Consider the following 12243-nt stretch of genomic DNA (forward strand, 5'->3'; position numbering starts at 1 on the left):
GCGGCGATAAACAATGGAATACTGCAAGTTGAAATGGAAAATGCCAATGGCACCCAAGCTCCAGGGGGCTCGGTATTTGAAGAAAAACAAATGTCATATTTAAAAGTTAAAAAAAACATGGAAACTTATACTGTACATGTTAAACATGAATGCGTGAATAAACGTTTGAAAATATTATTATTTGTAGGTTGTACTAAAAAAAATTCCGGCCCAACAACAAAAACAATCAGCACATTTTAGAAATACGTATTTGTCTTTTTTTTGCACGCCAGTGTGTTATGAAATTTTGCAGATACATAATATATATGTGTATGGGTGTTCACAAAAAAAACGTTTTTTCACGCTGTGGAAAATGCATTTTGAAACCGGGCTGCTTGTAGCTCGGTCTCCAAAAGCTCGCACTCGGGTCGAAGTGCATACAATGATTCATATAGGCTGCGTGATGACCTTTGGGGGAGAATCGTTCTGCCGTGAACTACATGAGCTTGGTTTCTATTGATAAATAAAAAATCGGTACAACCCTTTTATACAGAGAAACAATCAAGTGAAGTGCCCCGCCAAAAAAAAAGTAAAGTGAATGAAAGTATGAAGGCCACTATACCACACAGACCATACAAGCACAAGAAAAAAGGAAAAACCTGGGCTGCCCTACGGCTATCTACAGTTTCCTCTGCAGTCTCTTCGTGTCTGCATTATCCTCACTTCGGTGCCTTCACCGGTCAGGGGCGGTCCGATATGGCGGTGAAAGTGATGGAGGTGCGGGTGGTGTTGCCGGTGGACGACGACGACGACGGCGAGGAGCGCGCCACGATGGAGGTCAACAGCGACGACGACGTGGCCTTGCTCCTCAGCTTGAGGTCCCTGAAGTCCCGGATCACGTCGGGCTTGGTGATCTCATGCGACTCCACGTCCTCCTCGCCCTTCAGCATCCGGGTCACCGTCGACATGTCGGGCCGGCGTTTCGTCACGTTCTTGGTGCACAGGAGCCCCACCTTCAGGAACCTGCACGCCTCGTCCACGTCCAGGTCGTCGCCCAGGGAGCTGTCGATGATCTCGTCCAGCTGCCCCTGGTCGTAGTATGCCCACGTCTGCAGAGGAAGACAGGATTGGTAATCAGTAATCTTGATATTTTAAATACAATGGTTCAGGCCGGGAGATGAACAATTTAGAACAGGGTCATGTACCTTCTCAAGAAGAATCTGATCCTCGTAGGGTAGTTTTGTATCAGTGTTGCATCTTCCGCTGACTATTTCTATCAGCAGAACACCGAAGCTGTAAACATCTGATTTCCGGGTCACTTGTCCTCGGATGGCGTATTCAGGAGCCAAGTAACCTCTGCAGGCAAAATTTACAGTGAGAAAAAGCAACAGAGGAGATATCTAATTAACTATATACTCCCTCCGTTCCAAAATAGATGACTCAACTTTGTACTAACTTTAGTACAAAGTTGGATCATCTATTTTGGAACGGAGGGAGTATAATATTTTCATTTTTTTTTCTCTTTTCTCAATCCTAATGTGCTTATTGAAAAATATCATCCCTATGCAGCCCTTGCTTACGTCGATAAGAGCCTATCACCCACTAACTTCAAAGGATCAGACAAACTAACATTTTAGTATAATGAGAACAGAAACACAAGTAAATATACCAAAAATGGTTTTTTTTTACCCCAAAACGGCAAGTAAACATTTAGTAAAGCAGACAGGTTCGATTAAATGGTTTACACTTACAGCGTTCCTGCGACTCTTGTGCTAATATGTGATACATCCGAAGGTAGAAGCTTCGCTAAGCCGAAATCGGAAATTTTCGGGGTAAGATCCTGATCCAGAAGTATATTGCTAGCTTTGATGTCCCGGTGGACAACATGTGGTCGGACACCGTCATGGAGGTAAGCTAGTCCCTGGGCAACACCAATGCAAATATTCACTCGAGTTCTCCAGTTAAATTGGATGCTGCTATGCCGCTGAGAACCTGAAAAATGGCAAGGACCAAGAAGGATTACAGCATCTGAAATTTTTCTAGGAACAAAAGAATACAGAGGTTTCAGCAATGATAATCTACCTAGAAGGGTTTGTGCAAGGCTGTTATTTTCAAGATAATTATAGACGAGGATCTTGTGGCTTCCTTCCACACAACAGCCATAAAGCTTGACGAGATTCTCATGGGAAATATCAGAGATCGTAATAAGTTCACTAAGAAATTCCCTCGCGCCTTGCCTAGACTGCAAAGAGAGCACCTTTACTGCAACAGCTGTTCCATCCCTGAGCGTTCCCTGAAATGGCAAGTTAGCGATTTTAAAACACTTGCAATAATTAAGGTCCAGCATCCAATACATAATAAATAGGGTATTACCTTATAAACTGGTCCATAACCTCCCTCACCAATCTTATTGGATTGGTCAAATCTTGCAGTTGCCCTATCCAACTCCTTATAGCTAAATCTTGTTATGTTCTCAACACCCGGGAGGTCTGCAAAAGATTAAATGTAAGTGAAAACGAAGGCAGAATGACAAAGAGGTGACAAAGTGATATCATATTCTGAATAGTGATTTTCAACAAAACTGTAGGCATAAGAGCTCATACCCTCATTGAGTGGACCAGTTTGTTGCTGACCGCCGCTCGTCCTCTTGAAAATGCGAGAAAAACAACTCATTACCAAGTTGTTTCAATTCTCGAGCTACAATACAAACCTCTGTACTGTGATTCACTTGGTAGAGATATCAATTTAATATCATCTAATCACAGACACATCATCCTTCATGTTCAATAACAGCAATCATCAGCCTTCAACAGCAGTGATTATATCCTGAAACGGGAGAACATGAACACCGGTTACGTGTTACCTAACAAAAGTAGCATGTGCAATGTATAACATGTCCAATTCAAGATTTCCTTTTTAGATAAAAATACTTTCTCCTAGTCAAAATACATGTTATTTAGATGCATGTGAGTCAAACATTTTAGGTTTGACTATCAATGTAGAAATAATTACGAACATTGCAGCATCACATTGATAAGATCCATTGTGAAAGACAACACATTTTTGATTTTTCAAAGAAATCTATGGTCAGAATGTCACATTGGAGACTATGCCAATGTTTAAATTGACATGCATTTTGACTCGGATATTCTATATGCACAAGATGGAATGAATTTTGACTGCAAATAGTTAATGCATTTTGGTAATAATAAAAGTCGAAACACAGAATTCAAGTTAAAATACTGCTCGGGTAGTTTGCTGACATAATAACTGAGAGTCTTTAGTTAGATTCACAAGGTTCAGAAACACTAACAGGTAACAGTTCATAAATTGCGGGCTAAATTTAACAGTGGAGGGGAAAAAAGGTTCCAAAGAGAAATGCTCCAGATTTGTCGGTGCTCTTAGAAACTGCCATCATAACAGCAAAGCCACTTAAGCATTTCACGTCGATTCAAACTTGAACGTTTCTGGAGTTTTACCCATCAGAAACGTCACTGACAGCTTTGCACAGGCAGTGGAGTTTTAACTAACAACCAACTATCACTGATTTGGTAGGTTGCAACTGACATGTAGTATGTGATGACATGCATAATCAAAGGAAGTAGCCCTTAGGCCGTTAGGCCACCACAGGATTTTTCTAATCCAAATGGTCTCTTTGATTGACTAGTTATACCTTTCTTGGATAAGCATCGATGTCATGATCGACTCCCACAAATATCTTATGAACTTGAGGACAAAACCAAAAACAGCATACATGTTTCTTTCCATGGAATAAATAATAAATGAGATCACGAGAAGACGCGCTACTAGACCTCAACAGTAAACAAAGACGATATTGCGCATCCAGACCGCGTCATCGCTTTCTTCTTCTTAATCTTAAGCAGAAGGGTGGTTGCAGCGGGCACATGGTATTGGACAGGCCATGTGTGGGCTGTCATCTAAATGATTTCTGAAGGGTAGCTAGCAATGCAAGATTGGCCCGGTCAATCAATTCACAGGCACCGTGTCTGTCGCCAGTCCTGTAGCATTCAGTGTCTGGCATTTCTGCACTCCCGCGGATCCTCACACCCTATCACAATCCAACAGGAAGTTCCAGCAATTGTGCGTTACTGAAGAACAGGGCGCCGATATGGTCACTGAAACTCTAACCTCTATGTTTCGGAATCACGCACAAGCATTCAATTCAAGCAAGGGCTACAGCCAGAGTTAGGCCGATTACTAGATGGCGTGTTTCCGCCGCTATTTTCTCTTATTGGATCGCGAACTGTCAGCTCTCTGCGGTCCGCTTCTCTTCTGTCGCCCGACAGCCGGTAATTCAGAAACGGCGCGACCAGAGAGCAAGGGAAGGGAAGAAATCTACAGTAGGAACCTTCGATTATCTGACCCATGAAAAGCAGCGAGGCTCACCTGAACCGCGGCAGGGGAGGGAGGGCCGAAACCGGCGGCCTCGGCGACGCGCGGCCCCCGACGGGGGGTTCCACTCCACCGGCGCACCGACGGAACTAATAACCCGCCGAACAGCCGCCCGACGCGGAGACGCTCCGGCCCGCGGAGGATCACAGGGAGCAGGCAACTCTCCGGTGCCTGCCCAGCTCCGGCAGCGGGCAGCGGCGCGCGCACGGCGGCGAGGCGAGGGCGAGAGAAGGGGGGAGGGGGGGTTGAAATGGCGGCCTGGAGTCGAGAGTTTGTGGCTTGTCTCCAATGCGAAAGCGAGAAACGAGGGAGAAGAAAGCGAGGCCATGTCTTTTAACTGACCGAGCCGTAGCGCGGTCAACATCGTTGACTTAGTAAGCCGCCCCGGCAGAGCCCGGACCGTGTGGAGGGCCAGGCTTTGGGCTTGGGCCGGGGGTGGCGCCTGTGGTGGGGTGGGGGTTGGCGTGACGAGGCTGGGGTTGACGCGGCTGTTGACCTAGGCAAAAGGCCAAGATCCGGTTTACGCGCGCCTGGTTTATTTTTACGCGCTCCTGTGCACTGCAGATCAATTCTTTTTTGCTGTCGCTGGCAAGTTGTTTCCTGAAAAGGGCAGGCAAGTGGCCGATAAAGACAGGACACGGTGAGGGGTCAATAGTGATTTTTTTTTTTTACATGTGCAAATTTCGATGAAGAAAAAACATTCCCAATGCTTTGAAAAAAAATAAGTGCTCGAAAAATGCTTTTAAAATGCCTTTTTGGGGCATCATTTTTTTCATTGGAGCATTTATGAATGTTTTTCCTTCACGAAAATTTGTTCGTATGTAGAACATTCAACAATGTTTGTTTGTTGAAAAAAACACACATTTTAGGAAATAGTAATAATTACTATTCACGAGGGTGCATGTGGGCTCGAGATCACATTGTCTTCGATTCTTTCTACATAGCGAGCTCCGCGCTCTGCTTCCAGTGAGTGGCGCATACCAGCACAGACACAACAAGGGGAAATGATGATCGCCCCAACCTCGTCACATAGCGCCGGCGCCCCTGGTTCCGTCTTAGTCCATGAACGACCCATCCACCTTCAAGTTCACCTAGCCATGGGGGATCCTACGTACGTCGCTTGATCCATAGGATTGCAGTCACTAACGTTTTTTTCCTCTTAAGATTCATTTATACCAGATTTCATAGTAAATTTTGCATCCACTCCATCGCCATTTAAAGAATCATAAGTTTTTAGTGCGCACAATCACACGTTCATGCCATCACAAAAAAAAATCACGCGTTCATGAATCATGCAATATTGAAGGTGTTATGACACTCATTTTCCGTGTTTTTGTTTTCTATTTTCATCCTATGAATGAAGAAAAAAAATTGTTTTTGCCACTTTAGATTTTGCCAATTTTTTTATTCCACTCTAGATTTTGACATTTCAGTTTTGCCACTCTTAGTTTTTGACAATTATTACAATTGCCATTCCCGGGGCAAAAGCAAGATTTTGGCAATTGTGATACATTTCAAAAGCTAAGAATGGCAAAAATAAAATAAAATTATTTTGCTTTTGCCATGGAATGGCAATTGTGATAATTGTCAAAGTTAAGAATGGCAAAGTGAAGTGTCAAAATCTAGAATGACATAAAGAAAATTGGTGAAATCTAAAGTGGCAAAAACAAAAATTTACCATGAATCAAAGAGGTCCCAACTACCTCGTAGGACAAGTTCAGCTCGGTTCGCTAAAAGTTCTTTTTTGAGTCTTCAATTTTTTTCCAAACATGTACAGATACAATATGGTATGTACAAAATCGGCGTTATAAAATATTAACATGAGTAGTTTAACAGCGCAATCATGAACGACAAGTGACATTTTCTTTTGTGAGTGTCAAGCCACATTAATTAGAAGGTTGCATTACATGACATATTGTATAGCTAAACTGATCTATGCTACTCATCGACTCATCGTGATTAGTGGGGTTGGAGATCGCAAAACACATTCGAAAGTGGAAAGTCATCTAACGCGAGAAAGGTACAAAAGCGTCGCTATTTATCGGTCTATAAATCCTCCCGGACGGCCCAGGCCATGTTCGGTACCAGTACACCACAGGTTAATTTTTCTCTGGATTTGACCGACTAACGAACAAGCGATCCGTCGGCCGGCGAGCACGACGTCTCCACGGCACGTCGAAGTTCTAGCCTTCTAGGAAGGTAACTCGAGAAGATAGATAGATGCCTCCCGGACCTCTCCGGTATTCGGTATCCCGGCGGCCAATGCGATTGGACGCTGAATTATCGACTTGTCGTGAGTGAGTTCTGAATAATTCTTGTTGCTAGGTAGCAGCCGGCGATTCGAAGCACGGGCATGTGCGGTTGTCCCAGGGCGACCGGCGACGTGATCGTACGCGGCCGCCGGCAATCGATCGAACAACGGGGGAAGATGGCCGGTAGTGCGAACAGCCATAGTACGTACTTGGACAATCAATTAACAAGCATCTGCTAAATTGGCCGATCGTTCATGTGAAGATTGACTGTCAGCAGGTCTTCGTTCAGAGTATTACCCACAGGGACAGGGCCTGTTGGACCCACCCGGTGATCGACTTTCCAATCGCGGACCGGCCAGTCGTCCGAACAGGTAATGAGAATCTCTCGTCGGCGCTCCGGCAGGCGCATTTATCAGGATGCTGACATCATAGACGGTTCAACGTTGAATGGTGACCTCTGGCTGGATGGATGCGGGAGAAGTCGCCGTTCAAGATATCCTTAGCACTTGTTGTTAGAAACGAAGTTGAGCAAGCTTAACTGGGTATCTGGGCAAAACAAATGATCAAGGACTCAGTTGAGTTTGTAACGAGATGAATAGCTTGTGAGTTTTTCCAGAAAAACAAAAAATAGCTTCAAACATCTGGGCATCTGGGCATCTGGGCATCTCCAACATCGATCCTCAAACCTTCCACAACCGTTCAGACCGTGTTGTCCGTACCGCAGACGCGGTCCTGTATTGTTCCACAGCGCGGTCTGAACGTGTTTTTCTCCCACAAACCGGAGATAGATGTAGGGAGGTTTGCGGGGGTCCCAGCCGATCCCAAGCCCACTTCTGACCGCCCTGGCCTACAAAAATCCCTTCCGCCTCCCGCACGCGCTTCTCACCCGGCGCTAGCTGTCCGCATTCATGTCATTGTAGAGCACGCCGCTCCATATTAAAGGCGGATCAGGTCGGATGCGACCTCTCACTGCCTTCGCCATTGAAGTGGCGTGCCGGCCGAGGGTGCCGCGCGCTGCACGCCTGACTAACACAACTCGCCACATTCCAACGTCTCCACCATCTTTACCTTCATCATTTTCTCCACTCTTCCAATAGCCCCCAAAGAGCAGTTCTCCGGCATACAAGCCAGCTGGGTGGCCCGTTGATCCCGTCGGATACGAGCGCGGCAGCTCGTTGCTCCACCTCCCTCGCCTAGCTTGACGGAGCTAGTTGCCGCCCAAGCCGGTGCATGGTTTAGCAACTCGCTACTCGACGCCAGCTAGCGTAGGAGTGGCGAGTTGCTCTTGAAGGAAATATGCCCTAGAGGCAATAATAAAGTTGTTATTTTATATTTCCTTATTCATGATAAAAGTTTATTATTCATGCTAGAATTGTATTGATCGGAAACCTAAATACATGTGTGAATACATAAACAAATATTGTGTCCGTAGTAAGCCTCTACTAGACTAGCTCGTTGATCAAAGATGGTTAAGGTTTCCTAACCATAGACATGTGTTGTCATTTGATAACGGAATCATATCATTAGGAGAATGATGTGATGGACAAACCCATCCGTTAGCTTAGCATAATGATTGTTCAGTTTTATTGTTATTGCTTTCTTCATGTCAAATACATATTCCTTCGACTATGAGATTATGCAACTTCCTGATACCGGAGGAATACCTTGTGTGATATCAAACGTCACAACATAACTGGGTGATCGTAAAGATGCTATAAAGGTATCTTCGAATGTGTTTGTTGAGTCGGCATAGATCGAGATTAGGATTTGTCACTTCGAGTATCAGATAGGTATCGCTGGGCCCTCTCGGTAATACACATCATAAGCTTGCAAGCAAATGACTAAGGAGTTAGTCACGAGGTGATGTATTACAGAACGAGTAAAGAGACTTTCCGGTAACAAGATTGAACTAGGTGTATAGATACCGACGATCGAATCTCGGGCAAGTAACATACCGATGGACAAAGGGATAAGTATGTTGTCATAACGGTTCAACCGATAAATATCTTCGTAGAATATGTAGGAGCCAATATGAGCATCCAGGTTCCGCTATTGGTTATTGACCTAAGAGGTGTCTCGGTCATGTCAACATAGTTCTCGAACCCGTAGGGTCTGCACGCTTGACATTCTATGATGATATAGTATTATATGAGTTATGTGATTTGGTGACCGAATGTTATTCAGAGTCCTGGATGAGATAACGTACATGACGAGGAGTCTCGAAATGGTCGAGAGGTAGAGATTGATATATAGGACGATGGTATTTGGACACCGGAAGTGTTCTGGAGGTTACCGGGTACATATCGGGTCACCGGAAGGGGTTCCGGGCACCCCCGACAAAAGATATGGGCCGTATGGGCCAAGAGGAGAAACGCACCAGCCATAAGGGGCTGGTGCGCCCCCCCCCCCCATATGGGTCGTCCAAGGTGGAGAAGGAAAGGGGAAGGAGGAAAGGTAAGTGTGAATTAGGATTCCCACTTCCTTCTCTCACCCCCCTCTTTCCTCCCCCCTCCGACATATATGGCAGGGGGCGCGGCCAAGGCAGGAGCCCAAGTAGGATTCGTTCCTACTTGGGGCGCCCCTAGGCCTCTCCCCTCTCCCTCCCATCTATATATATGTGGGGTATGTGGGGGGCGCCCTAGCACACACCAGACAATTGCCTAGCCGTGTGCAGCGCCCCCTCCACCGTTTACATCCCCGGTCATATTTTCGTAGTGCTTAGGCGAAGCCCTGCGGAGATCACTTGACCATCACCGTCACCACGCCGTTGTCCTAACAGAACTCATCTACTACCTTGACGTCTTGCTGGATCAAGAAGGCGAGGGACGTCACCGAGCTGAACGTGTGCAGAACGCGGAGGTGCCGTGCGTTCGCTACTTGATCGGTGGGAGCACGAAGAAGTTCGACTACATCAACTGCATTGTGAAACGCTTCCGCTTACGGTCTGCGAGGGTACATAGACACACTCTCCCCCTCGTTGCTATGCATCTCCATGGATAGATTATTGCATGTGCGGAGAATTCTTTTTGTTTTCCATGCAACGATTCCCAACAGTGGCATCATGAGTCAGGTCTGTGCGTAGATGGTATGCATGCGTAGAATACAAAGAGTGTGGGCGGTGATAGTCATACTGCTTACCACCAACGTCTTATTTTGATTCTGCGGTATTGTGGGATGAAGCGGCCCGGACCAACCTTACATGTCCACGCACATGAGACCGGTTCCATCGACTGACATGCAACTAGTTTTGCATAAAGGTGGCTGGCGGGTGTCCGTTTCTCCTATTTTAGTTGAATCGAATTTGACTACGGCCGGTCCTTTAAGAAGGTTAAAACAACAAACTTGACGAATCACCGTTGTGGTTTTGCCATCGGTAAGAACGATTCTTGCTAGAAACCTGTAGCATCCATGTAAAACTTGCAACAAAAAAGTAGAGGACGTCTAACTTGTTTTTGCAGGGTATGTTGTGATGTGATATGGTCACGACATGATGAGATATACGTTATTGCATGAGATGATCATGTTTTGTAAGATATCTTGCAACCGGCAGGAGCCTTATGGTTGTCTCTTTATTGTATGAAATGCATACGACATGTAATTGCTTTACTCTATCGCTATGAGTTAACAATAGTTGTAGAAGCAATAGTTGGCGAGACAACCATGACACAATGATGGAGATCAAGGTGTCGAGCCGGTGACCATGGAGATCATGACGATGCTTTGGAGATGGAGATCAAAAGCACGAGATAATGATGGCCATATCATGTCACATATTTTGATTGCATGTGATGTTTATCTTTTATGCATCTTATTTTTGCTTATTACGGCTGTAGCATTATAAGATGATCCCTTCACTAAATTTCAAGGTAAAAGTGTTCTCCCTGAGTATGCACTGTTGCTATAGTTCGTCGTTTCGAGACACCACGTGATGATCTGGTGTGATAGACTCTATGTTCACATACAACGGGTGTAAGCCAGATTTACACACGCGGAATACTTGGGTTAAACTTGACGAGCCTAGCATGTACAGACATGGCCTTGGAACATTGGAGACAGAAAGGTCGAACATGAGTCATATAGTAGATGTGATCAACATAGAGATGTTCACCATTGATGACTACCCCATCTCACATGATGATCGAGGGTTAGTTGATATGGATCATGTATCACTTAGACAACTTGAGGGGTGTTGATTTAAGTGGGAGTTCATTAGTAATTTGATTAATTGAACTTAATTTATCATGAACTTAGTCCTGATAGTATTTGCAAATCTATGTTGTAGATCAATAGCTTGCGATACAACTCCCTTATTGTTTGATATGTTCCTAGAGAAAAATAAGTTGAAAGATGATAGTAGCAATGATGCGGACTGAGTTTGTGACCTGATGATTATCCACATTGCTGCATAGAAGAATTACGTCCTTGATGCACTGCTAGGTGATAGACCTATTGCAGGAGTAGATGCAGATGTTATGAACGTTTGGCAAGCTCGATATGATGACTACTTGATAGTTTAGTGCGCCATACTATACGGCTTGAAATCAGGATTTCAAAAACGTTTTGAACGCCACAGAGCATATGAGATGTTCCAAGAGCTGAAATTGGTATTTTAGACTCATGCCCGTGCCGAGAGGTATGAGACCTCTGACAAGTACTTTGCCTACAATATGGAGGAGAATAGCTCAGCCAGTGAGCATGTGCTCAGAATGTCTGGGTACTACAGTCGCTTGAATCAAGTGGGAGTTAATCTTCTAGATAAGATATTGACTGACAAAGTTCTCTAGTCACTATCACCAAGCTACTATAACTTTGTGATGAACTATAATATGCAAGGGATGACGAAAATGACTCCTGAGCTCTTCGCATGCTGAATCGGCGAAGGTAGAAATCAAGAAAGAGCATCAAGTGTTGATGGTTAACAAGACCACTAGTTTCAAGAAAAAGGTCAAGGGAAAGAAAGGGAACTTCAAGAAGAATGGCAAGCAAGTCGCCACTCCCATGAAGAAGGCCAAAGCTGGACCCAAGCCTGAGACTGAGTGCCTCTACTGCAAAGGAAATGGTCAGTGAAAGCGGATCTGCCCCAAATACTTGGCAGATAAGAAGGATGGCAAAGTGAATAAAGGTATATTTGATATACATGTTATTGATGTGTACTTTATTACTAGTGTTCATAGTAGCCCCTGGGTATTTGATACCAGTTCACTTGCTAAGATTAGTAACTCGAAACAGGAGTTGCAAAATGAATAGAGACTAGTTAAAAGCAAGGTGACGATGTGTGTTGGAAATGATTCCAAGATTGATATGATCACCATCGCACACTCCCTCTACATTCGGGATTAGTGTTGAACCTTAATAAATGTTATTTGATGTTTGCGTTGAGCATGAATGTGATTAGATCATGTTTATTGCAATACGGTTATTCATTTAAGTTAGAGAATAATTGTTATTTTGTTTACCTGAATAAAACCTTCTATGGTCATACATCCAATGTAAATGGTTTATTGAATCTCCGTCGTAGTGATACACATATTCATAATATTGATGCCAAAAGATGCAAAGTTGATAATGATTGTGCAACATACTCGTGGCACTGCCGTTT

The 12243-nt window shown here is 44.5% G+C and overlaps 1 protein-coding gene across 1 annotated transcript; it reads right to left on the reverse strand.

Annotated features, from left to right (window-relative positions):
* Positions 1 to 471: 471 nt before the first annotated feature.
* Positions 472 to 4679, reverse strand: LOC123161184 (cold-responsive protein kinase 1). The gene is made up of 7 exons (XM_044579031.1): positions 4387 to 4679; positions 2583 to 2805; positions 2353 to 2468; positions 2062 to 2272; positions 1731 to 1971; positions 1185 to 1335; positions 472 to 1088 (listed from the first exon to the last, which is right to left on the reverse strand). Exons 2-7 carry the CDS (start codon positions 2650 to 2652, stop codon positions 720 to 722), a joined length of 1158 nt encoding a protein of 385 aa, XP_044434966.1. The 5' UTR covers positions 2653 to 2805; positions 4387 to 4679; the 3' UTR covers positions 472 to 719.
* Positions 4680 to 12243: the final 7564 nt, after the last annotated feature.

Source organism: Triticum aestivum, chromosome 7B, assembly GCF_018294505.1.
Source record: "Triticum aestivum cultivar Chinese Spring chromosome 7B, IWGSC CS RefSeq v2.1, whole genome shotgun sequence".
In the NCBI taxonomy this organism is placed as follows: Eukaryota; Viridiplantae; Streptophyta; class Magnoliopsida; order Poales; family Poaceae; genus Triticum; species Triticum aestivum.

Excerpts from the sequence above, each read along its gene's own strand:
- LOC123161184 (XM_044579031.1), bottom strand. The coding sequence starts at position 2,652 with ATGAGTTGTTTTTCTCGCATTTTCAAGAGGACGAGCGGCGGTCAGCAA. Across the intron at positions 2,273-2,352 it reads GTTATGGACCAGTTTATAAG|GGAACGCTCAGGGATGGAAC; the intron begins GTAATACCCTAT and ends TTGCCATTTCAG. Across the intron at positions 1,972-2,061 it reads CCTTGCACAAACCCTTCTAG|GTTCTCAGCGGCATAGCAGC; the intron begins GTAGATTATCAT and ends GCCATTTTTCAG.